We start from the raw sequence: 24,406 nt of genomic DNA, 5'->3' as shown, positions 1-24,406 counted from the left end.
CCACCTTCTTCACCCCATTCCATGTAGACTCAGAATGGTTAGCCTTGACTGTTAAATAGGTTAGATAGATGTTCAATCTGCCAAACACAATATAACAAGGAAAGGTTCCCACCTGTAAAGAACCTACTTTCTTTTAGTACACTGGGCAACCAAAGACTTGAGCTATTGGGGTCCTTACAGAAGCCAGTAGCCAAAGGGTGTCATTTGCTGTTAATTTGGTCTAGAAAAGTGCCTCAGCTCCTCCTTCATGTCCTAGGTCTCCTCACGAGCCTGAATGCCCATTAGGCACCAGGAGATTCAAGATGTTTGAAACCAGTGCTCACTTCGGCAGCACATATACTAAAATTGGAGTGATACAGAGAAGATTAGCATGTCTGATACTAAGGATAACATGTCCAAAACTAAATTCCTGACGCATATGTTTTGCTGGGCTTTTCTTCTGGGACTCCTCCTTCCTTTCCTTCACCACCGCCACAGTCACCTCTTTCCTCTGATGACCTCACCTAAATCCTAATCTAACCAGTCTGTTTACTGTCATTTCAACCTCCCCTCTCCTTTCCAGGTGACTGTTATCTCTTCTGAGATGCGGCAGAAGCTAAAATGGCCTCGATACTCCTGGTCTCACCGCTCTCCAATAGATCTTCCATATCTCTGCCATTATTATTGTCACAAAGTATGATATGTCATATGACAAGTCCACTGCTTATAATGGGTTCCTGTTGCTCAGCTCCCTGGTATCAGCCCTGGGTTGTCCTTGCTTCTTGTGGTTTGGCTCCTCTTGGTCTTCTTGAAACTTAGATTCCTATACTTCTGCCCTTCCCACTGTGAGAGTGGAGGAGGGGCAGAGAGAGAGGGAGAGAGACACAGAATCTTAAGCAGCTTTAGGCTCTGAGCTGTTTTTTTAGCACAGAGCCCTATGGGGGGCTCAAACTAAGGAACTGCGAGATCATGACCTGAGCCGAAGTTGGACGCTTACCTGACTGAGACACCCAGGCGCCCCTTATTTTTCATTCCTGATTGCAGTTTTAAAGTTTTGTTTAAACATTAAGCTTATAACCTGTCAAGACTTTTTATATATGATGTATGATAGGAATCCAATTTCCTTATTTTCCCTATGGATAACCAATTATTAAGTAGTCTATTCTCTCCCCAGTGATTGCAGTCCCAGCCTGTAATATATTGTTTCCATACAAGGGTGGGTCTGTTTCTTGGCTATTCATTCTACTCTATTGGTCCACTTGTCTAATTCTGTGCCTTAGTAGGTCATACTGCCTTAATTATGGTAGCTTTAAAAAAAAAAAAACAACTTCCATTTGTTGTATTTGTTATCTCCTACCTTTTTTTTTCTTTGGGAGATACCGTGGTCTGTTTATATGTTGATGAGTATGATCCAGTAGGACTGGGAAGTTCTTGGCTGTTCTTGGACTTTACTTTTTCCGTATAAAACTTAAAATGGTAAGAGTTCTAACAAAGAATCCTGTTGAATTTTTATTAGCACTTCTTTGAATTAATAATATGGAAAGAACTGATGTTACAATAATTCTATCTATATTTCCCTATTCATGAACATGGTATATTTCTCCATTTATTTAGCTTTTCTGTAATGTCTTTCAGTATAGTTTTATAATTGCTCCATAAATATATGGTACATTTGTGATTAGATTTATTCCTAGATCTTTGTTTTGTGGCAAATGTATATGGTATTTTTAATTTTATTTTTGTTTGCTGGCATTTAGAAATAGTTCCTTTTGTATTTTGATTTTTTATAACTGAGTATCTTGTCAAGCTTTCTAATTCTATTCTGTGTATGGATTCTTTGGAATCTATGTAGACAGTCATCTATAAATAATGAAGGATTTTACTCCATTCCAATTTTACACCTGTCATCTCTTTTTATAGCTTTATTATAGGTCCACTTCTAGTACAAATGTTTAACAAGGTGCAGTGTTTAATAGGTATTTATCATATAATGAAGATAATCAGCTGTTGCATTAACTTAAAAATTACCTCCTCTTTACTGTTTCTAAGTTTAACAGTGCATATTTCAACTATTTAGCCTGTGAATGGTTTTACTGTTAATTAGTCTCTGGGTGATATTAGCTGGCTTATAAAAGGTTGCTTCATGGTGTTAATCACTAGTGAGCATTAGGAGGAGCAAACATGTAAAAATAGCAGGTACCCTCAAGATAAGCCACACTGGCAAACATAAAGATATCAGAGGAGTTTCTGCAGATTCTCAGATGCTCCCCTAGCAAGTTTGACTCAAATCCCTGCCCCTGTCTGGCTCTTGCTACTGCCTTTTCTTTTGTTTTCTTAAAAAAATGTGTTTGTATCTGTGTATGTGTATTTCTTCTTTTAGGGATCTCTCTCCCTCTCTCAGGTATTTATAGTTGTTTTTTAAGTTTTCTTTTCCCCATAGAGTCATCGTCTTCATCCCAGCTGCTTTTTTCTATTTATTCTGTCAGTTTTTCTTATTAGATGCTTTCTTCTGGTTTCTGGTGATCCTCAGCTGCCTGCTGATTTATGAGTGGAGCCATTAAAAAGCTGATGGAAGCTTTGTGTACTTCACTAGAACTTGTTGTAGGTTAATGCAGGTAAACCCCGGGGCCTGCCGTTTGTCCTTGTAATTAGCTCTTTTCTCTTGGGCTGGTCAGCTTTCCCAGAGAAGACTCCTTCAGTCTCCTACCCTGGAGGGGATGGGCCTGGTCGCCAAATAGGGCAAATATACAAACTTCCCTTCATTCCCTGTTTCCGCAGAGTGCCCCACCCCCATGCCCTCTACCGGGAGGGGGTCAGAGTGCTGCATGCTTCCCCACAGATGTTCCCAGTCTTTGTGTTTGTATACCCACTCTCATCCCCACCTCCAGAGTTCCCTAGTGCCCACATTTCTAAGACTCTTAATGGGTTCTGCAGGGTCAATCAAGTTGCTTCACAGCTTTTCATGACTGGCTTAGAACTGAGCTTTCTTATGACTGCAAAGCCAGTTACTGCTGGTTTACCTGCTTTCCAGCTTCCCATATTTTGTGGTAGTTTTCTCCTTTCCTGTTATCTTAGGCTGTATTTGAAAAAATCTCACTAATACGGTTTTAGTAGCGTTTCAGGAGAGACTAGAACTACATACTTTTATTCAGTTTGCCATCTTTCACTGGATTTTTCCCAGATATCTGTAAATAGAAAGTTAGCACCCTGTCCTTATTGACATTTTCTTCTTCTTTTTTTGTTAATGTTTATTATTTTTGAGAGAGCAAGCAGGGGAGGGGCAGACACACACACACATACACACACACACACACACAGAATCTGAAGCAGGCTCCAGGCTCTGAGCTGTCAGCACAGAACCCTTAACGGGAGCTTGAACCCACGAACTGTGAGCTCATGACCTGAGCTGAAGTCTGACACTTAATCCACTGAGCCACCCAGGAGCCCTTTATTGACATTTTCTAAGTCTAGTGCATAGATTTGATGTTCTAAAGCTGTGGTATAGTCGACCAGAGAGCTTTCTCGTTTTTTTTCTCTCTGAATATTAGATAAATAAGTCACTTTGGCTTTCTTGTTTATTTTAGGCCTTGTTTCTAAGAAAATAAGAGCTTAGTCATTGAGTTAACAAAGCTAAGTCTCTCAAGGTAGCAGTTTAAGTCAGTAGGCAGCAAACAAACCACCTTGTTCAGCAGGTGGCCGGTGGTGCTCCCAGAACAGAACAGAGGGGCAAGGTCAGTCAGTGGGTGCTTCCCACCAGATGAGAACAAATGGTTTCCAACGTGTTAAGGTGGAGATGTCTAATATCTAATAGGCTGTTGAATATGTAATTCTGGAAGTACACAGAAGAACTTTTTGTGGAGGTAGGTTCTCACCAAACAGATTTTGCTCTAAGTTAGCCATGGTTTTCAGTGATCTGCTTTTCTCTCCACCACAACCTCCTGAGCCCAAGTCTGTAGGGTTTCAGCTGGACTTTCAAATCCGTTCCTCTCAGGTCCACCATCTCCCTATGCAGGAAGGGAGCTCATTCCTCTGCCTGGGAGTGACAGAAGGAAGAGTTTGCCAGGTGCCAGGTGGGCAGGGGGTGGGAGGACCATTCTAGGAAGGGGCATCATGTGGAAAACACAGAAGCGTGACAGAACGGGGCATGCTAATGAAATAGCATGCGAATTGACCTGCAGTCCCGGTAGCCGTTGGGCCACTGTGGTAGAGAGGTGCACACACAAGGAGGTGACAAGCCTGTGGATCCTCCTTATGAGTTCATTCCATGTGCTGGCAGCTGAGGTGTTAGCGGGTTTTAGTGATAATATATTACAACATTAATGAAGATAAATACACATTTTTTATATAAAAGATTTTTAAAGATGCTGACAAATGAACCCCTATAATTTTGAGGGTAGTCTGCCCTGTATTCAAAATGAAGCCCTGTCTTATGTGATAGTTGAATTTATCATCTGTAGCCATATTTGTTTTTTTTTTCACCTATTTGTTTTTTAATTTTTTTATTTCTTAAGTAATCTCTTTGCCCAACATGGGGCTCAAACTCACAGCCCCAAGATCCAGAGTCACATGCTTTACTGACTGAGCCAGCCAGGTGCCCCTGAGGCCATATTTGAAATGAAATTTATACAAGTTGTTTACTGCTTGAATTTCAGAAGAACATTATTATAGGACCTTTTTGGGTTTGTTTTGTTTTTGTTTTTTTTTTTTTACGTTAACCTGATAACATGCAGTGATTGAGGCACAAAATATATGGCCCACGGATTAGGAAATATCAATGACTTTGTGAATAAACTGAATTGATAGCACCAAGAGGGATTTCCTGTTTTCATCTAAGTCAGTGACCTTTAACCTGTTTGAATCTAGGACCCCTTAGAATATCTGAAGAAAGCCATGGTCCCTCCCCCCATAAGAACTCCAGCGTACATGCCTCCTAATTTTACACAGAATTTCAGAGAATTCAGAGCCACTTATAACCCCCTGCTCTAGGTTAAGAGTAAAAACCCAGCCACAGCCATGTGGTGAGGTACTTATCAAGGCCTCACATCTGTCATCCTCAACCAAGTTAGTCCTGCCCCGTGAGCACCTGTTTTGCTGATTAGACATATACTGAGCCCCAACTCTTCTGTCGTGCTTGCTCAGATACAGTACCTAACAAGTTCTACAGTGCATGTGCGTAATAAGCAATTAACGACTACCCAGAGGTTCTGAGAATCTTCTTTATCTTGTTGATGTTTATGGATAGTTTTGTTCATTGATGTTAGAAACTCACTACCAAAGTCCTTCAAAGAACTAAGAGAAGTGCACTCTCTACAGAGGGCTCTTAGAGCCCAAATAAGCAATGAAGTTCCACTTACCCTGCTCCATGATGGGCTGTTTTCATGTTTTGCGTGTATAAAAAGAAAAGAGAACTTTTATAGAAGCCCTTCTAAAACTGGTTTTAACTCATTTGTATAAAAACAATCCCAAGTTAGGGGTGTATGAGACACAGGGAAATGTTTCGAGCAGAACCTTCTTATCCACAAGGAGTGATGATGAATGGAGTCAAAAAAAGAGCTTGGAGTACCCATGTTAGAAGATTAAAAATGGAAATTCAGTTTCCTCTCAGAAATGGGTCTTGCATTGTGTCACTGGGGACAATGGAAATAGAAGCCAGAAGTCATAGTTTATTTTGAGAATGTTGTAGAACATTTGTCGTCCCCTCTTAGATGCTTGTGTTACGCAGCACTGGGGACATCCTAGAACTACACTTGTGCTCTGACCTCTACTGTAGTATACCACTCGCTCTCAGGGAACACAGTCTTTCCTAGCTGTTGCCATATATATATGTTCTTATTCCAATCTGATCCTCACTCCTCCCCAAAATAATCAGCATGAACAGAATGAAGCAGATGGCACAAGCCTTCTTTGGCATAGTGGCAGATCTGTATCACTCACGCAGTATTTTTAGAATCAAGGGGATTGAAAATTATGTCCTGAGATGTTTTGGGGGAAGACTTACTATCTTTCCAGGGTGACAGGTGTTGAAATATTACCGTATTTAAGACTCAAATGCCATCTGTATTTCAGGTCACAGAATATAGACTGATTATCATCAGGACCATCCCTTTGTCAGTTCTGTTAGGATTGTTGGTGGTTTGCCAGATAATAGAAAGTTAATCACGAGTCTGTTTCAAGGATGTGGCCAGAAAGCGCATCAGGTTTCAACCAAAGATTGGAATCAGCGGCAGCCAGCCCGTACTGGTCAAGTACATGGTGATGGGGGACGCTGTATTATCCACACGGTTTATTTTTTTAAAAATAGCTAGGCTTTGATCCTCGGCCACAATGAATTTATAGTCTGTTGAGAAAGACTATTTTTATAGGAGTTTGTGATAGTATCATGAACACAGTGTAAATATTTATATTTGAAGGTCCACATTAATGAAATACACAGTTATGGTGAAAGAAATGTTAAAACCATTTGTGAATTTGAATTCATCGTTCAAAAAGACTTAAAGAATGTTAATTATAGTATAATTAATTCAGTTCAACATTTGAAGGCCAGTTAGTGTTGGGCTAGGCGTATTTAACACATGGACCTAAAAACACATCAAGGATTGCGAAGAGTCACTCATGAAATGAGTTAAGTGTGTATAAAAATGTTTAAGTGATGTTTGTTATTGTTTGAAAGTTCCACGTGGAACAAAGTGAGGAAATGTGTGTCACATTTAAATAAAATCTGCTGTGTCTGTAAATCCCTGATTATATACCCACTGTCTTCAAAGGCCCAAGGGAAACGTAGGTAATGATGTCCATGACTGTTGGACTTTGGAATCTAGGGAAGTGGCTGGAAAGTTGATCTGGGAAAATTTTATTTAGTGCTAAAGGGCAGGCACTTTTTGTTAAGTCTAAATGGAATAAATACTACTTTTCCTTCATATTCTTGGTCTGTTGGTAAGCCATCAGTCAAAGTTGGTATCTGTTGAGGAACAAAGAATGCCGATTTTGACTTGCCAAGGTCATAGGTCTTTCTGCGTGTGTGAGCATGTTGTGTTATCCAGACTACTGGTTCCTCCCACTGTGAATAGCGGATGGTGGGTCACACAGAGGGAGAGAACGTGAGTTTTTCTATCATGGCCGTAGCTGAGTGGCTAGAACCCTGTGCCACTTGTGCAGCTGATGGCTTCTGCTCTTAATCCCAGTGTTTCATAAACAACTTATACTTGTGTGGTATGTTTTTAGATTACTGCATATTTCAGATCCCTGTTGTTCCAGTTGGTTGTCCCCAGCAGCCCATTATATGCATCAGGTGGTATCACAAATAAGGAAACAGACTCAAGATGTAGCTGACAAGTGGACAAGCTAGAATTTGAACTGGGGAATCTTTCCACTGTATTCATAGAACAAGTGGCTGGATCTACACGAATCGCTCCCACACTTCAGGGAAACACCTGAGGGTGAATCAGCACAGTTGTGTCTGAAGGAAAGCAGAACCTTGCCTTTCTCGCTCTCAAGTGTGGAACTGAGTTGTGCTGTCTCATACAGCAGCCACTAGCCACACGGGGCTGTTTACATTTAAACAAAAATTTCAGTTTCTCAGAGTCACGTTTTGAGTGTTCAGTAGCCGACATATATGAGACACTTCCGTCATCACAGAAAGTTCTCTTGGATGTACTGGTCATCTCTCAGCAAGAATGTGGAGAATGAATTTAGTGTACATGCAGGGGATTGGCGGGAGAGAGAGAGAGCAAATCCCTCCACCACACCGGCTCTCCTCCTGAGGGACTGGCACTAATTTGAGTTCAGCCGTCATGAGAACAAGGAAAAGATGAATTTCAAACTTCATATTATATTTACATTTTAATCTTTTTTGATAGCCTTGGAACACAGAAATTTCAAATGAATGAGGACATTTAATGGTGATGATAAATTCTATGCCTCTTATAGCTGGGCCAGTATTGCAGCCAGACTTTGGCTGGATGAGAAGTGGGACACGTCATGAGACCTGGCAGCAAAAACTCGGCCACGCAGGATGGCATTCCTGGAAGGAATCATTTTGTCTGTGGCCATGCTCGTTGGGGATGCGTCAGAGTAGGGCCTCAGGCATGAGCTGCAGTACTGTGCGGGAACAAGGAGTTGGGGAAGAGGGGCTCAGTTCAAGTCACACTTGGTGACAGAGGAAGAAGGTGTGTGTGTGCTGCCATCAGAAGGAAGTTTTGGTGCCAAGATGCTGGCTGAGAGCGCCCGCGTCCCCAGTTTTGGATCAGCGCTGAAGCTTCGGCTCAAAGCCTGCGTGTCAGCTCTGAGGGTTCCGAGCAGGCGGGGCACAGGGGGAGGGCTCTCTGTCTGGTGCTGGCTCCTGCCGAGCTCTGAGCAGTGTCTGCAAACATCCGAGCTAGCTGATGAGGGACACAAGAATTCTGCTGTAGGTTTTGTTCCCTGGAAAAGGAGTATCTCTCTTTCTGTGTATGTGTGCTGTGAGCTGGTAGGTTTAAAGATGCTTAGACTGTTGTTATAATAAATTTGACCTAGCTAGACTCCAGCCTTCTTACCTGAAAGTAACTGAAAAGGTAAGTAAAAACTTTTAACAACAAGGAGCATCTCTAAAGACTGGGCAGTAAATGAATGCATGCAGGAAATGGGCCCTTGAGGACCTGCTGTGATTGGTCACTTTGCTGCGGGTGCCCTGCTTACTTGGCAAAGCTCAGAAAAGACTGGCCTGCATACAAGCTACTCCAGTGTGTTTAATGTAAACATATAGTACTTTTTTTTTTTAAGTATGGCAACTGAAAGGTTAGCATCCACTTGCCTGAGAATTACTCTCTCTAGAAAAGCACAGGATTCTAGGTAGCCAGGGTTTTTTCTGCATTGTTCATGACTGCCGGAGACTCTTAAGGCTCCTCAAATGGTGGCGCATTGGTAGAAGAAGAACATGGATTTGGGTGACTTTGCCTGGGTTGGAAGGTTGGTTTGAGACAGGTTGAGGCAGCAGGCCCACCTTCTAGAAGTGGCCTTACTAACGAGTAGTTGGCCCTCCAGAGTGGGGCTGGGGAATGAGGAAAGGCCCCCAGAAACAAAAGGGGAAGAGATCAGTAGAACAGTTTACAAGAGGATGCTACCTACACCTCTGACTGCAGCCTGAGCCATCATTTTTGTTTCCGTGGGAATATTCTGTCTCCCCTCCAAAGGCACATGAGTGAACTAAACTGGTTTTATTCACATTTTGTTTACATCACGCTGTTGAGATCTTCAGCATGGTAACCTTATAAACAAATTAACTTGGATGTATACAAATTATTTCATCTCCTCCCCTGGAAGTTTAAACAGGTGTGATAAACAACGTATGTTATGCTAACCATGGGTGAAGACAGCCCAAGGTTTGAATAAGCAGAGATGACTTTCATTTCTGTACCGATAAAACACTCTAACACATGGGGGAGATTTTTGTTTTTTTTTCCTTTGAATTGGTTGGCTGAGCCTCACACTGACCTGAAGTCATGATCTGAAGTAGGTAACACACACCTTAGTCGATGGAAAGAGCTGTCTCTGTCAAAAGGAAAGTGTGCTTCACCTACCATCAGAACACTGTGTGCTTGCCTCCTCGCCACTTGGGAGGATTTATGTGCAGAAGGACCTTCCGAAGCACATGAGGGAGGACAGAGACTCGGGTGCTGCATTGGAGCCATTGAAAGTAATATGTGGATTCTGGGTAGTCGATGCTGAGCTGGGAGGAGAGGAAGAGCACTCTTGTCCAATACAAGCTAATACAAGAACACTGTTGTTCTCTCCACAGACAGTCTGGCGATCCAGACCATGCCCCAGCTCTGGTGATGCTCCTGGAACCTCATCTGTGCCTCCGACATTCTCCCAGCCTGAGACTGCATCTATAAATTGGGATGTGGGAAAGCAGGAAGCAAAGCTCATGGTAACTGAGAGGCCCATGTCTGGGTAGAACCAGGCCCAGGACCACGACGCTGCCTCTCCCCTGGTCTGGAGTTCAGGCTGCCGTGGCTCTGCTCATGTGCTCAGCACCATCCTTCCATTTGTGCTTAAATGGCACAGCATTTGGTCAGCGCATCTGAAAAGGAAGGTGTGAGAAGTAAAGCCCATGGCCACCTATCCCTGCCAATTATGTGGCAAGACGTTCCTCACCCTGGAGAAGTTCACTATCCACAATTATTCCCACTCCAGGGAGCGACCTTACAAGTGCTTGCAGCCAGACTGTGGCAAAGCCTTCATTTCCAGATATAAATTAATGAGGTGAGAGGCTCTAGAAAAGGTATGTACTTTGACACATACCTTTAAGTGGCTTTGCTAGCCCTCTGACCAGAGACCGCAAGGGAAAATGGATGCAGAATGTGGATGCACATTAGCCTTGCACACTGCAGGGCTTAATGCGGTTTTCTGTGACAGTTTTGCATGTAGTGTCAGTTCGTTCATTCAGCAAGCATTTCCTGTGGTCCTACAATATGCCAGGCATAAAAACACAAAGATGAAAAGACCCGTGCTGGGGAGATAGTCATGCAAACACAATTAAAATGCAGTGCAGGTGCTTTGACAGAGGTGTGCAGGTGGAGGAAGCTGTTCTCCGCTGCTCGATGAGGAGCGTCGGTAGGGCTTCTCAGAAAGACACAGCCATACGCTGGACCAGGAGGCGGACAGAGATGAGGTTCTGGGGAAGCCCGAAGCCTTGGCCTTAAAGCGCACAAGTCTAAAGGGTAGTGGTGGAGGAGGAACAGGTGAGGCTCAAAGTGGAGGCAAAAAAGGAAAGCAGCTCATAACTGGCCTTAGCCTCTGTCCTGAAGGGTCTGTTTATTGTTATGAGTCTGAGCAGTGGAAAAGGTGGTTTTGATCAGGGTGTTAGAGGACTCTGGTAGTAATTCGGAGGCGAGAGAAGAGGCAAGTAGACTGAGGGGGGAGGTGTGAAGTAATAGTCCAGTATGAAATACGGAGCGTGTGTTCGCGTCCTGACAGTAAGGATGGAGGGGAGGGAACATCTCCCAAGTGCCAGCTTTCGGAGCAGTTTCTCAACTTGCGAGGAGTTTGTCCAACCTCCCAAGTGGAATTCTGTTGGGAATACAGGTGTTGAGTATGTGCATTTAATCAGATTTTCAAAGGCATCCATGATACACCAAAGGATAAAAACCGTTATTAAAAAAAAAAAGTGTATTTAGTCTGAATTATTTTTTGAATGCCTATTAGGGCCTCACTTCTGCAAGGGAAATGAATATACAAGTTGAAGCTTCTCCCTCTAAAGGATTTTCACATCCTAGAAAAGATAAAATACACACACACACACACACAAGTTGCTAAATTGCACAGTAGTCTTGAGAACTGTTGAGAACAAAGGCCACGTGTGCTATGGATGTGGTCCACACGCAGAATCCGCGCTGTTGTGTGCATCTTTTGACACCTGGTTAAGGGAAACTTATTTGCCTTTCATCTCCATGAAATGAACATTAGAGCTTCAACTTTCAGACTACTCACCTTATAAATGCACAGGCGAGAGTCAAAATTTGGCAAGAGAGGATGTCCATCTGAGTGGCATTAACATGGACCACAACATTATTAAATCTTGGAGTGCCCTTGAAGAGAGGCACCTGAAAGTTTTAAAAAGATCTACATTATGCTCCTGGCCCCTCAGTATACCACTGTCATAATGTAATAGAATCGGGTTTAAAATAAGCCTATAAACGCTTAGGTATTTTAAAACTCAAATGGGTTCTGTACACAGGCCAGTCGTTAGTTGCCAGAAATATATAAGTACCGAGTGCCTATTGTGTGCATCAATTTTGTTGCAAAACAGGAGGGCTTTGCAACAAAATTGATGCACACAATAGGCATCATAAGCTTGTTTTGCAACAAGCTTCTTATGTGTGCACAGTGATTGTTCTTACCCAAACACTGAAAGCAGCATTTGCTGCAGTTAAAACCCACAGCGATGATATTAGGCTGTGAATAAAGATCAAAACACATACAGGAGGTAAATATTTGAAAAAGACTGGAGCTAACAGATTATTGGAATGACAGGAATTAGGTGGGATTACTGTGGTAAACCGCGCTGAGGAAGTTGCCTTAAGCAATATTTAGGAGGTGGTCGTTTCAAGCAAGGGAAACAGCTTGCTGGGCGAAGGGGGCAAAGTGCAGCCAAAACGGGAAGCAATGGGCTTTATGCAAGAACCGCCGGCCCTGCACGGCCCCCCCGCACCTCACACCTCTCTGGCCTGAAGGAGAGTAAAGAGTGGCAAGATGAGGGGACGCTTTAGGATTTGTGGTTTTCGTTTTTACGGTGTGGGTAGCATTCCATCCCATTTCCCACAGCTTCAACATAAGCTCTGTTTTAGAAGCAGAGGTTGGAGAAAAGAACTTGCTTAAGTAGAAAAGAGAACGTGGGTCCCAGTACAGCAAACGGGGAAGCAGGTGGAAACAGCAAAAGGCAAGAAGAAAAGAGGATTCGGCAAGGCCGGTCAGAATTCCTGGTGGGAAGTCTTACTGTAAGCAGTTACACTTGGTGCTGCCTGTAGCACAGACTGAAACTGATGGTGTCGTGGACTGTGAGGCAAGACGAGAAGTTGAGGGAAGGAAACCACTCGTTGAAGTAATTTCAGCTATAAGATGATCGTGTTCTAGATTGGGACTATTGCATGAGTGAGTAAGGGATCAATTAAAAGGGGAAGGGCTGGATACCAGGCAAAGGAAAGAGTCAAAAAAATCAGAGGAATGGCAGCTGGTAAAATGTGAAAAGTGGGATTGTTGCTCAAGTAGGGTTTTGTCAACCTGTGCCTTTCTCACAGGTAGTCAGGAGTAGGACAGTCCAGAGTCGTTAACTTGGCACTGACCTACCCATGGGTGACAAATCTAATCCGATCAAAGTCCTCCACAAAGAATAAAAGAGAGAGGCAAGAAAGAAGAGCCAGGGCAGAGCTCAGGGGGTCCTGTTCACTAGTACTAGGCCACATTGAAAACTGTTTAAATGCCAAGTTTGCAAACAGTTCCCCCTCACATCTATTGCTGATGATGTGTCTGTGGATATCTTGTGTAAGAATGGGGTATAAGCCTTGTATAACTTGGCTTGCAAAACCCTTTCTGCAGTCTGTTTCAATACATGCAGAACTTGGGGACACACCTTCTGCATGTCCCAGGTGCCTGTTGCACTGGCTCCTGTCTCTCCACAACTGTCTGTACCATTATACGTATCCCTGTGTGTGCTGAGCTCTGGTGTCCTGGAGGGAAGGGGCAGAAGGAACTTCCTTTTCCTTCTATCCCCTGCACTTAGTTGGCTTTTTGTTTTTAAAGGAGAAAGGGAGGTGACCTAAGGTTTTGCTTTATTTTTAAGAAAATGACAATGAGACTCAAATCATCTTTATGTTTTTGAACTGGCTTCCCAACAGCATTTACTATAGACCCCTTACCAATTCTAGAAAAGGATCAGGAGTGGACAATGTAGGTTAGGAGGTTGGGTGAAAGGTATGATGAGTATACTTTTGACTTCAACATATGGTCTTTAAAGAAATTCTTTTTTTACAGAATGAGTTGTTAGAAATTCTTTTGTACCCAAAGCCACAAGTTCAATTGCATCTCAGAGGCGTGCAGCCCGTCTCCAGTTCTTCAAGATCCCACTGAGACACCCTCAGCCTGCTTCGTGAAGGTCACTGGTAATTTCATTGGCAAAATTCAAAAGGGCTTTTTCTAGAAGGACTAAGCTTCTACAACAGTTCAACGTTTTCCTTTGAGGGGCGCGCCTGGGTGGCTCAGTCGGTGGAGCATCCGACTCTTGATTTCAGCTCAGCTCATGCTCTCATGGTTTGTGAGTTCAAGCCTGCGTGGAGCTTGCTTGGGATTCTCTCTCTCTGCTCACGCTCTCTCTCTCTCTGCTCACGCTCTCTCTCAAAATAAAAAAATGTTAAAAAAAAAAAAAAAAAGTTTTCCTTTGAGCTTTAGGGACAAGCCATAGTCCTCTTAGTCGGTCTGAAACATCAAAATACCTGTATTATATTTGTAAAGCACAAATCCATTTTGGAAAACCATCACAATTCCATTTGTTGTAGTTCCACTGAGCTCCTAAGATCTAAACTCTGTTGGTTTTTTAATTTTTATTATTGTTTTTTAAATATAATTTATTGTCAAGTTGGCTAACATACAGTATATACATCACGAGAATCTACCCCTAAACTCTGTTGGTTTTAAAAAACAAAACAACCTCAAGGAAATCCTGTTTGTCATCCTTAAAACTTTAAAAAGGTTCATTTTAATAACTGAGTGTATCCTGTGAAACGCCAGGTCCTGTATGTTAGTTGTACTTCCAGAACAGCATCCTTAATTGCAGCTTGTGGCTTGAAGTACAACCTAGGCTGCTTCACAAATGTTGTCGTTCGAGCCTCTGGAGACAGGGGCTGCACACCTCTGAGATGACAGCTGATAGAAAATCTTAAACGGGGGGCCGAGACTTGAGCATGAGGCTCAGGCTCACAGCACAGGTGGTGGGGTGGCGTTCTGGGTTTTGGGTCCAACTGAACACTCTCTGAGGTCAAGGATAGACTTTTCGTGTTATTTCTACGGCCTGACCTTTTTGCTTCAATTAATGAAAACCAAGCAGGAATTGTACATAGGATAAAAACCTAAAATCTGGGAAGAGGGTGTGAGGGGGCGCACGGGGTTCTGTGTAGAAGGTTAATTGGGTCACTTTTGAAAATTGAGTAAATTCCAGAGAGAGTAGAACATCCATTGAACCCCTTCCTGAAAATGACATATTTTTAAATATTTGTACTTGCTTAGAAATCTTTGCCTATGTGAGAAGATAGGTTCTCAAAGAATATTTTTTTACAGGTATGAAAATTGTATGATGCCTTTAGTGGTGCCTATTTTTTTTTTTTTTTTATCACAGAGTTATATATTTGTAGAATCTGGAAAGTCATGGAAAAGTTATTTTTTTTTAACGAAAATAATTTCTTATGCCTGCACCTAGAGAAAACTATTAACATTTTAATATTTTTCCTACACCTTTGACTGTTGAAATTTCAGAATGGACTCAATGTTTTTTTCCTTCTGTTCCTAGGCACATGGCTACCCATTCGCCCCAGAAATCTCACCAGTGTGCTCACTGTGAGAAGACGTTCAACCGGAAAGACCACCTAAAAAACCACCTCCAAACGCATGACCCCAACAAAATGGCCTTTGGGTGTGAGGAGTGTGGGAAGAAGTACAACACCATGCTGGGCTACAAGAGGCACCTGGCCCTCCACGCGGCCAGCAGTGGCGACCTCACCTGCGGGGTCTGCGCCCTGGAGCTAGGGAGCACCGAGGTGCTGCTGGACCACCTCAAAGCCCACGCGGAAGAAAAGCCCCCCAGCGGCACCAAGGAGAAGAAGCACCAGTGCGACCACTGTGAGAGATGCTTCTACACCCGGAAGGACGTGCGGCGCCACCTGGTGGTCCACACAGGCTGCAAGGACTTCCTGTGCCAGTTTTGTGCCCAGAGATTTGGGCGCAAAGACCACCTCACGCGACATACCAAGAAGACACACTCGCAGGAGCTGATGAAAGAGAGTCTGCAGTCTGGAGACCTTCTGAGCACCTTCCACTCCATCTCTCCCCAGTTTCAGCTGAAGGCCGCCCCGCTGTCTCCCTTCCCTCTGGGGGCTCCCGCGCACGCGCAGAACGGGCTCGCCAGCGGCCTGCCCGCCGAGGTACACGGCCACGCCCACAACCCCTCGGATCCGGCTTCCCAGCCGGTACAGGCGCTGCCGGAGCCCCTGGCCCCCCTCCACCCCGTAACCTCTCCCAGCTCCCCTCCCGCGCCCCTCCAGAATCACAAGTACAACACCAGTTCTACCTCATACTCCCCACTTGCAAGCCTGCCCCTCAAAGCAGATACTAAAGGATTTTGCAATATCAATTTGCTTGAGGACTTGCCTCTGCAAGAGCCTCAGTCACCTCACAAGCTCAACCCAGGTTTCGATCCGGCTAAGGGAAGCGCTGGTAAAGTGAGCCTGCCCAAGGAGCTACCTGCAGATGCTGTGAACCTAACGATACCTGCCTCTTTGGACATTTCCCCCCTGTTGGGCTTCTGGCAGCTGCCCCCTCCTGCTACCCAAAACGCCTTTGGGAATGGCACTCTCACCCTGGGGCCTGGGGAGTCTCTGCCGCACAGGTTAAGCTGTCTGGGGCAGCAGCAACAAGATCCCTCACTAGCCATGAGCACTATGAGCCTGGGCCAGCTCCCCCTCCCCCCCATCCCCCATGTTTTCCCAGCTGGCACCGGCTCTGCTATCCTGCCTCATTTCCATCATGCATTCAGATGACTGGTTTTTAAAGCGTCCTTTTCTTATTCTGGAAGATGTGTTTTAAGGAGCATGTAAGCATCAGTTATGCTACAAGGAGAGATTTGGAAAGCGGGACTGGAAATGCGGCTAATTCAGTGATGACTGGCTTGAGATAGAGAGTTCTCGAACTGCATGTATCGTGCCAATTGTCCTGAGTGTTCATGCTTTGTACCAAATTTGATAAGCAAGTATTCTTTAATGGAACTGCAAATATTGTCAGAACCGACATCCAAACGAGGGCTGCTATATATAGGTGTTTGTCAAATTGAATTTAATCGTAAGCCATGATCATAATAATGTTAACTAATTTTATGTGGCACTGCCTAGTAAAGGGAACTATGGGAAGGTTTGGCTTTCTCCAAAATGGGAGAATTTTTAAAATACAAAATAACCTTTATATTGCATATTATAACTAGGCTGTGTATTTCTTTTCAGGGATTTTTCTACCTTCAGGGTTGGATGTAGTTTAGTTACTATTGCCATAGCCAACCTGTAGTTTTACAGAAACAATTTCTTGTGGAATAGACGTCTCCATTTTAAAAAAGCATTTTAAATGTAGTTTGAATATTTTCCACAAGATGCTACAATGTGAGTTATCACTTCATGTATCTTAAAAGACTAAACTGGTTGTCAGTTATATCTGACAGAAAAAAAAAAAAATCACTGTGTAACCAGGTTAAGTGGTAAAATAATCCAGGCGTCAGTCAAAAGAAAGCATTTTGCTGACTTTAATATTGATTATATTTTTAACAGGAATTTAAGAAAATATTACTGGAATTTTAAAATATATATATATATTAAACAATTTTCTTTGCTCTGTCTGGCTTAAAATACTACTCTGCTTAAGTATTATTTTTAATCACCAATAAATGCATTTAAATTCATCATTTAAGTCAATATTAGTTTTTTCAAAAGGATAACATTTGCAATGTAACTATAATCTATGTCTTGAATTTGGTATCTAATGAGTTTAAGAATATAAAACCTAACCTTTTTTTTTTTTTTTAAAGCTCCTTTGTCTTTTGTGTTTAGAGGCTTTCTATATGAAGATATATCTTACATATAATAAACTACAAATCCTGCAGACTTGACTTGACTGATTTTTTACAAACTACACGCGCGTAACCATCCAGATTGGGATATAAAACATTTCCAGCTCCCTAGCTGGCTCCCTCATGCCCCCTCCTGGCCATTATTCCCCCCACAGAAACTACTATTGTGACTTCTATTCAGCATCTGTTAGAAACTACCTTTTTTGGAGTAAATTAGGATTTAAGGTGGAAGCTTCAATGCTGCAGTTAAGTTCCCACCACTGTGACTTTATTTCTAAAAATTACTGATAAAACATTTTGAATTCTGCCATAATACTATGTAATTTATTTCTGATGCGGATGTCAGAGTACTAGCTACTGAAGTGTAGTCTATCCTGGACGACTATGTTCCAGTTTTACAATGGTCCTTACCATTAATTTCCAGCACAGATTAGAAATTTGCCTATTCCTTGCTGGGATTTCTTCAGAAAGTATTAGGACCCCTTGAATCTGAAAAGCCTATTTCTGCTTTGCCTCTGATTAGGATGGGGTTGGGGGGTGGGCCGAGAAAAGGAAGCCGTGAGAACCTTTGTCCATCAAAGAAGCCTGTTAGCCAATGTGAGAGACCCTGGCCCGTAGCCCTTAATGGTGATGCTGATGAACACAGAGGGCACCAAGTGACCCAGGGCTTGGCTGCAGTATGGGGAACCAACATGGTGGACCCTTAAAGTACAGTTTCAGCTGTGGGTAGGAAATGAGAAAAAGGGGTAAAGTTGCTCTCTTCAGTAGGACTCCAGTGGGAGGCCTATCTCCATTCCTATATCCACTCTTACCTGAGAGAAGGCAGTCTGCCAGAGTATGAGGAGAGTACTGGTTCACCTTAGCAAAATCTCCCAAGATCCACTTACAGAACCTTCCACAAATACTTTTACATGGCTTCGGAGTCTTCAGTCCAATCCAGAACACATACCTGATACACCTGAGCACAGAACATAGCATTTGGTCCCAAAATACAGATCAAAAGAGTTCAGGTGGTGTACTTGGCTATACTACGAGTGGGAGTAGCTTGGGATTCTATTTAAATTTAGACAGGAGGGGTGCCTGGGTGGCTCAATCAGCTAAGTGTCCGGCCTCGGCTCAGGTCATGATGTCACAGTTCGTGGTTTCAAGCCCCAAGTTGGGTTCTGTGCTGACAGCTCAGAGCCTGGTGCCTGCTTTGGATTCTGTGTCCTTCTCTCTGCCCTTCCCCTGCTCATGCTCTGTCTCAAAAATAAGCATTTAAAACATAAAAATAAATCTAGGAAAAATGGGCTAATTCCTAATTTAAATTCCCTGAGTTCAAGAAAAAAATAGGAGTGCCTGGGTGGTTTTGGGGGTTAAGCATCCGACTTTGGTTTTGGCTCAGGTCATGATCTCACAGTTCGTGAGTCTGAGTCCTGCACAGGGCTCCATGCTGTCAGCGAGGAACCTGCTTGGGATTCTCTCTCTCCCTCCTCTGCCCCTCCCCCACTCAAAATAAATAAAAGCTTTAATTAAAAATAATCCTTGGGGCACCTGGGTGGCTTGGTCAGTTCAGCGTCTGACTTCAGCTCAGGTCATGATCTCACGGTTCGTGTCAGCTGTGCTCACAGCTCAGCGCCTGGAGCCTGCTTCAGATTTTGTCTATGTCTCTCCCCTACTTGCACTCTGTCTCGCTCTGTCTCCAAAAGATGAATAAAACATTAAAACAATTTTTTTAAATAAAAATTCTTACATGAAAAAGCAGAAGTACAAAAGACTTTACAAAAAGAGTGTATTCACCCAGAGGACGGCAAGGAGAAGGAAGACTTGAAACACCACCTCCCCACAGAGCCTTAGAAACCGGAGGCAAACTGAGCAGGTGACTTCTGACCTGGCCATGAGAAACAGCCTGAGGCCTCTTAAGAGCATCCTTCCCACAGGACGGGAAGGTTCTTGTATCTTGTTCCTCCACTGCAGCGTTTCCCCCGAAATTGTGTGCACTGGTGTGGGACAATTCTTCGTGGTATACAGATGGAAACTTAGGATATTTACTAAAGTTTATCAGAAGAAAATATCAAAGATGGGATTTCACATTATATAGACTGAAGCTGGATAAAAAACCGATTCTCCTAGTAAGCAAATAATGCCAGTAAGTAGAACTCCAAAGACTGTTTCACCAAAAAGTTCTAACACCAAAGTAACATTTCTTTAAAAACCTATTAAATGTCCGAAAAAAACCACCAAAACTTCAACCACTTTCACGCAGGCTGATATGTTGTTTAATGATATTGTTTTGAAAATTTTAAAGGGAGTAAAGAAGAAGAAAATCTGAATCTGGTTTTTACTTGTTCTACATGACGTCTCAAGAAGAATCGTGGGCTTATGGAACAGCTGTCTGCCTTCCCCCTCCCCTTACGTGGCATTCCTGGGTACACAGCCACGCAGGCTGATAAGGGGAGACCGTCTGAAAACAAAAAAAGGCATCTACTTTAGAACTTCATTGTTTCCACATTGAGAATGTTAAATAATATAGGCCTCATTACAATTTTAACAACAAAAATCACAATATCAAAAAAAAAAAAAAGTCTCCATAGCAGTCCGATTCGGTATCAATCTCAGGGAAATGGCCTTTTTGGGGGAAATGTGTGTGGAAGAAGGGACAGGGCTGTAGCCTTCCAGGTCAAAATGAGGGCTCATTCCCCTTTCCTGTGGTTTACCAGTCAGAAGCTGAATATCATTTTCAAACTATATGTTTAACAAAAGAGTATGTTTCAAGAGCATATATTTTGTTAGTCCAAGGGAGGGTTTACCCAAATTTCTCTTTGGTTTGCCTGCTATGAATTCATTCTCTTAAAGGCTCGGTAACAGGATCTTCCACATTAAATGATTAGCAACACCTGGATTAGAGGTTAATTTTTCTTTTTTTTTCCTTACCTGGCCTCTAGGAGTTAATCTTTTTTAGAAGATTTAGTAAATCCTTGTCTGAGTTTTGCTCCAGAAGCAGGGTCCACTGCTAATCCTTTGCAGACGTAAACAGATTTGTTATTATGTAAAAGCAAACATTAGCAAGAAAAAAAAAGGAATGACTATGAAATCCTCACATTGGATTCAGGAGTCTCTCCTTCCTTTTTGTTTTGTTCTGTTTTGTTTTGTAGCTATAGACAAATAATCAGTCTCTATCTCGGGCCAAATAATAAGGGAAACAGGGACAGTCCCAGGCACCTTCTCTACCTCTGCCCCTGGCGCTTCCCTTTCTTGCGGTTGGGCCCTCTGGGACCAGCACCTCAGGCGGGCCACCACTTCTACAATCTGACTCTCCCCACTGCTGTCCTGGCTTTCGAAATGTTCCCTGAGTGTATCGTGTCTTCACAGTTCTTTGCCTGCTCTCATTCCAGAAAGGGTTTGATAAGCCTTATGGAAGCATGAGATGCCTTTCCTCCCAGGGCTTATTTTCATAGCGATGGACTCATTCCACAAACAGGATTCTTTTCCTTTGTGCCCAGCAGCATTATTAGGTATCAGGGTGGAGGAGTTTGTAGATACAAGCCTGCCATACCATGGTCTGTTTTGTACTGCATGGTATGGGACAAGAGTCTCAGATAAATCTTTTTTTTGTTTTGTTTTGTAAAATGGAACAATCCCCTTCTGTCCTAGAGGCCTCCTTTCCACTCGTGTTTTATGAAGGGGGAGTTACCAAACAACCCAAGGACATCGTGAATCAAACTAATCAAAAGACATGGGAGTAGAAAGAGTTTTCAGTGTTCCTTTTACTGAAAGTCCTACGAGTTTTAGGTCTTCCAAAGACGCGGCAACTGACCCTTTTATACTCGTTACATCTGCTACATAATTAAATTAGTAAGGAGGGGATGCCAGTGCAGGGAAGATGCTTACCTTCATCAAATCCGCTGGATCCAAAAATAAAAGCAGAGCCCACCCCAACAAAGTCGTGCAATACGATTGATTCAGTGAATACATGACACAATATAGGTCTAGCGCCCGGAACTGTATTGACGCAGTGATCTTAGTTGCTCTGTATGAAAGTCCTGGAGAAGCTTCGCTCAGCAGTACCTTCTCAGAAACTCGGTCCCTTTTACACCCAAACCCTCGAGCAAATAGCCACCGGTTGTATATTTGCTAACTAGGCTATAAACTCACTTTGCAACTGAACATCAGAATCTTCGTGTGAGTAAAAGACCTATATATCTTTTTCCACAACAATTTCCATACATAAGTATTACAGGTAATGACTACAATGTTATCAATGCCTATCTCCTTAATGTTTTCATTTTTGACCCAGTTTTCCCAAAGCAGACAAAGGTCTGGTCGGCTCTACCCCTTTCGATGAAGTGGCTTGAGCCAGTTCCTTAGGCTTTCTGTGCTTCCCTCACCTGTAAACCAGGAACAGGACAATTACGTGTGCGCTGTATTACTGTGAGGTGTGAACGAGTTGATACATGACGTGCTCAGAAGACTGCTCGACGTCAGCCATCATCCATGAAGAAGGGAATTACTTAGCACAGCAAAAAAGTGGATACAACCTAGCTGCTCACTACCAGGAAAAGAGCTACATAAGTAATCTGTGATACAGTGCTCGAAGACAAAACTCTTTTTGCCATAGGGAAATCTTCAAAATGTGTTAGTGAAAAAAAGTCAGGATGAGTAGAGGGGCTATGATCCCAAACTTTGATAAAAGGGAAAAAAAAAAAAGAAAGCGTAAGTAGAGGAAAATGGAAAACGGTATCGGTGTTAACAGTGGTCATGTCAGGATATGGAATTATGAGTGTCTTTTATTTTCTTCTTTTTCTCCATTTTCCAGTATTTCCTACACTAAGCATTAATTTCCTACGTGATACTTTTTAAAAAATGCTCCCTCAAAAGAATTTTCTGCAGACAAACAAAATAGCTCGAAATGAGAAATCCCAGGCCATCGTGATTGCCTAACTTACGCAGCCACCAGTGACGGAGGAGGCAACATCAGCGTCTGCGTTTATCACATCCAGTCTGGGTGCCTCACTGAGCATTTATGACCCTCCTTGCTCCAGGGCCAGCCTTCCGTTCTAACTTGATTTTCTGCTCACACCCCAACTCGTTGCTATGCTTTGGGCCATTTGTTTCCAAAGTATGTCTTCTGCATTTTCCTTTTCTTATCTTTGTTTGTTCCATCTTCAGTTTTTCTCCACTGGTCAAAATCTAGCTCACCCTGAAAGCTCATCCCGAATGCCTCCGCCCCCATGAAGCTTCCTCTCTCTCAGGCTGACACGTCCTCCATAAAGCCTCCTGAGCAAAGATGATTTTCTTGTATTCCCTTAGGACTTTCGCTTCTAATTGTTAAATACTTGACATAATTTTTAACTGCCTCTTCTCTTAGGCTTTGAAGAATCTATGGGCATAAGAAATTACCGTGCATAATAATATGTTCAATGAATGAATCCTCTGAACATCCACGGCAGCTGCTGTGTCAACTTCGCACATCACATGCTTTCTTGAATCAGAGATCTTCCCGCACATGCTTATCTTCTCATAAGATTGTGACTTTTGCACACGTATCTCCCCTGACTGAATTTAGAACAAAATGCTGTACCTGGAAGGTACTACATGTTTCTTTTACTCAAGAGAGGTTAAGAATGAAAGCCAGAGTTTTAGAGAGTTAACCGCCAGCTAGATGAAAGACAATAATAGGATTTATGTGGAAGGCGAGTGACACCAAGTGGCCTAAACTACTGATTATCAATCTAGAAATAGCAAAGCCCAGCAACCACAATTTTTTAAAAGATCCTCCTATTCTCAAATACACTGAGACTGAACTGAACAGAAACAACGGACAGTAAGATGCAAATCTGATTCATATCAGAGCCTCTTTATATTAGTGAAAGGCAATGTTCTTCTCTAAGCCTTAAACATTTTTAAGAATTCATCTCCCCTGAGATGAATATACTTCTTATATGTTCAGCATGCTTTCTCCCCAGAATGACTCCAAATGAAATGTTAACTAATTTAAAGGCATACCAACCGCAGACTTTATATTTAAAGGTAAGCAGGTGACAATACAGGAAAAGACAAGGAATTCAATTTTTTTTTAAATGCTTATTTTGAGAGAGAGTGCCTGTGCACATGGGGTAGGGGAGAAAGAGAGCGAGAGCGAGAATCCCAAGCAGTGTCCAGGCCATCAGCACAGAGCCCAACACGGGGCTCGATCTCACAAGCTGCGAGATCACGACCTAAGCTGAAATGAGGAGTCAGAGGCTTAACCGACTAAGCCACCCAGGCACTCCAAGAAATTAAAATTTAAAAGCATCTTAAACCTGAAATAAAACAAAAGCTACCTCTTTTTTTTTTTTTTTTAACATTTATTTATCTTTGAGAAACAGAAAGAGACAGAGCATGAGCAGGGAAGGGGCAGAAAGAGAAGGAGACACAGAATCCGAAGCAGGCTCCAGGCTCTAAGCAAGCGGTCAGCACAGAGCCTGATGAGGGCTCGAACTCACAAACTGTGAGATCATAACCTGAGCCCATCGGACGCTCAACCGACTGAGCCACCCAGGCACACCAAAACAAAAACTACCTCTTAAAGCTAATTAACATGACAATTCTAATTCACATACCAATAATTTAAGTGGGAAATTACAGAATCAAGATATCTACTTTTCTCCCATATATTTCATTCAAAAAAGTGTTTCTCAAATATCTCATATGTGCTCTAAACAGTTCCAACAGGTAGAGATACAGCAGTAGAATTAAAAATAGACAAAGGAGACAGATCCTAGCCTTCTTGAAACTTAAATTCCTTTTTGGTGGTGGGAGAAAAATATATATAGACTATTAAATGGTAATAAATGCTATATTAAAAAACTACAAAGGGGGAGAGCACATGGGTGGCTCAGTAGGTTAAACATCTGACTCTTGGTTTTGGCCTAGGTCACGATCTCATGGTTTGTGAGTTCGAGCCCCATGTCAGGCTCTGCGCTGGCAGCACGGAACCTGCTTGGGATTCACTCTCTCTCTCTCTCTCTCTCTTCTCTCTCTCTCTGCCCCTCCCCTGCTACAGCATGCATGCTCTCTTTCAAAATAAATAAATAGACACTAAAAAAGTTTTTA

The 24,406-nt window shown here is 42.8% G+C and overlaps 2 protein-coding genes and 1 non-coding gene across 23 annotated transcripts in view; 2 read left to right on the top strand and 1 right to left on the bottom strand.

The window, feature by feature from the left end:
* Positions 1-16,809, top strand: part of PLAGL1 (PLAG1 like zinc finger 1) — a 109,559-nt gene extending 92,750 nt beyond the window's left edge. For 14 of the 18 annotated variants that reach the window (XM_078447409.1, XM_078447408.1, XM_078447404.1 and 11 more), the window contains 2 exons: positions 9,752-10,218; positions 15,014-16,809. In XM_078447409.1, the coding sequence (XP_078303535.1) occupies positions 10,067-10,218; positions 15,014-16,259 (1,398 nt within the window). In that variant the 5' untranslated portion in view covers positions 9,752-10,066 and the 3' untranslated portion in view covers positions 16,260-16,809. Of the gene's footprint in view, positions 1-9,751; positions 10,219-13,485; positions 13,614-15,013 lie in introns of those variants that run through there. The other 4 variants (XM_078447412.2, XM_078447411.2, XM_060614455.2 and 1 more) reach the window with 4 other exon arrangements.
* LOC132668112 (U6 spliceosomal RNA) lies at positions 316-424 on the top strand. Its single transcript, XR_009605476.1, has one exon. It is a non-coding gene; the product is annotated as a U6 spliceosomal RNA (small nuclear RNA).
* A 313-nt stretch (positions 16,810-17,122) lies between the features above and the next one.
* Positions 17,123-24,406, bottom strand: part of ZC2HC1B (zinc finger C2HC-type containing 1B) — a 43,669-nt gene continuing 36,385 nt past the window's right edge. For 2 of the 4 annotated variants that reach the window (XM_060614465.3, XM_060614466.3), the window contains 2 exons: positions 20,246-20,330; positions 17,123-19,775 (listed from right to left, as the gene is read on the bottom strand). In XM_060614465.3, the coding sequence (XP_060470448.2) occupies positions 20,260-20,330 (71 nt within the window). In that variant the 3' untranslated portion in view covers positions 17,123-19,775; positions 20,246-20,259. The remainder of the gene's footprint in view (positions 19,776-20,245; positions 20,331-24,406) is intronic. The other 2 variants (XR_014137727.1, XR_014137728.1) reach the window with 2 other exon arrangements.

Source organism: Panthera onca, chromosome B2, assembly GCF_046562875.1.
Source record: "Panthera onca isolate mPanOnc1 chromosome B2, mPanOnc1 haplotype 2, whole genome shotgun sequence".
NCBI classification, from domain to species: Eukaryota; Metazoa; Chordata; class Mammalia; order Carnivora; family Felidae; genus Panthera; species Panthera onca.
This window is presented reverse-complemented; position numbering and strand designations above follow the sequence as displayed.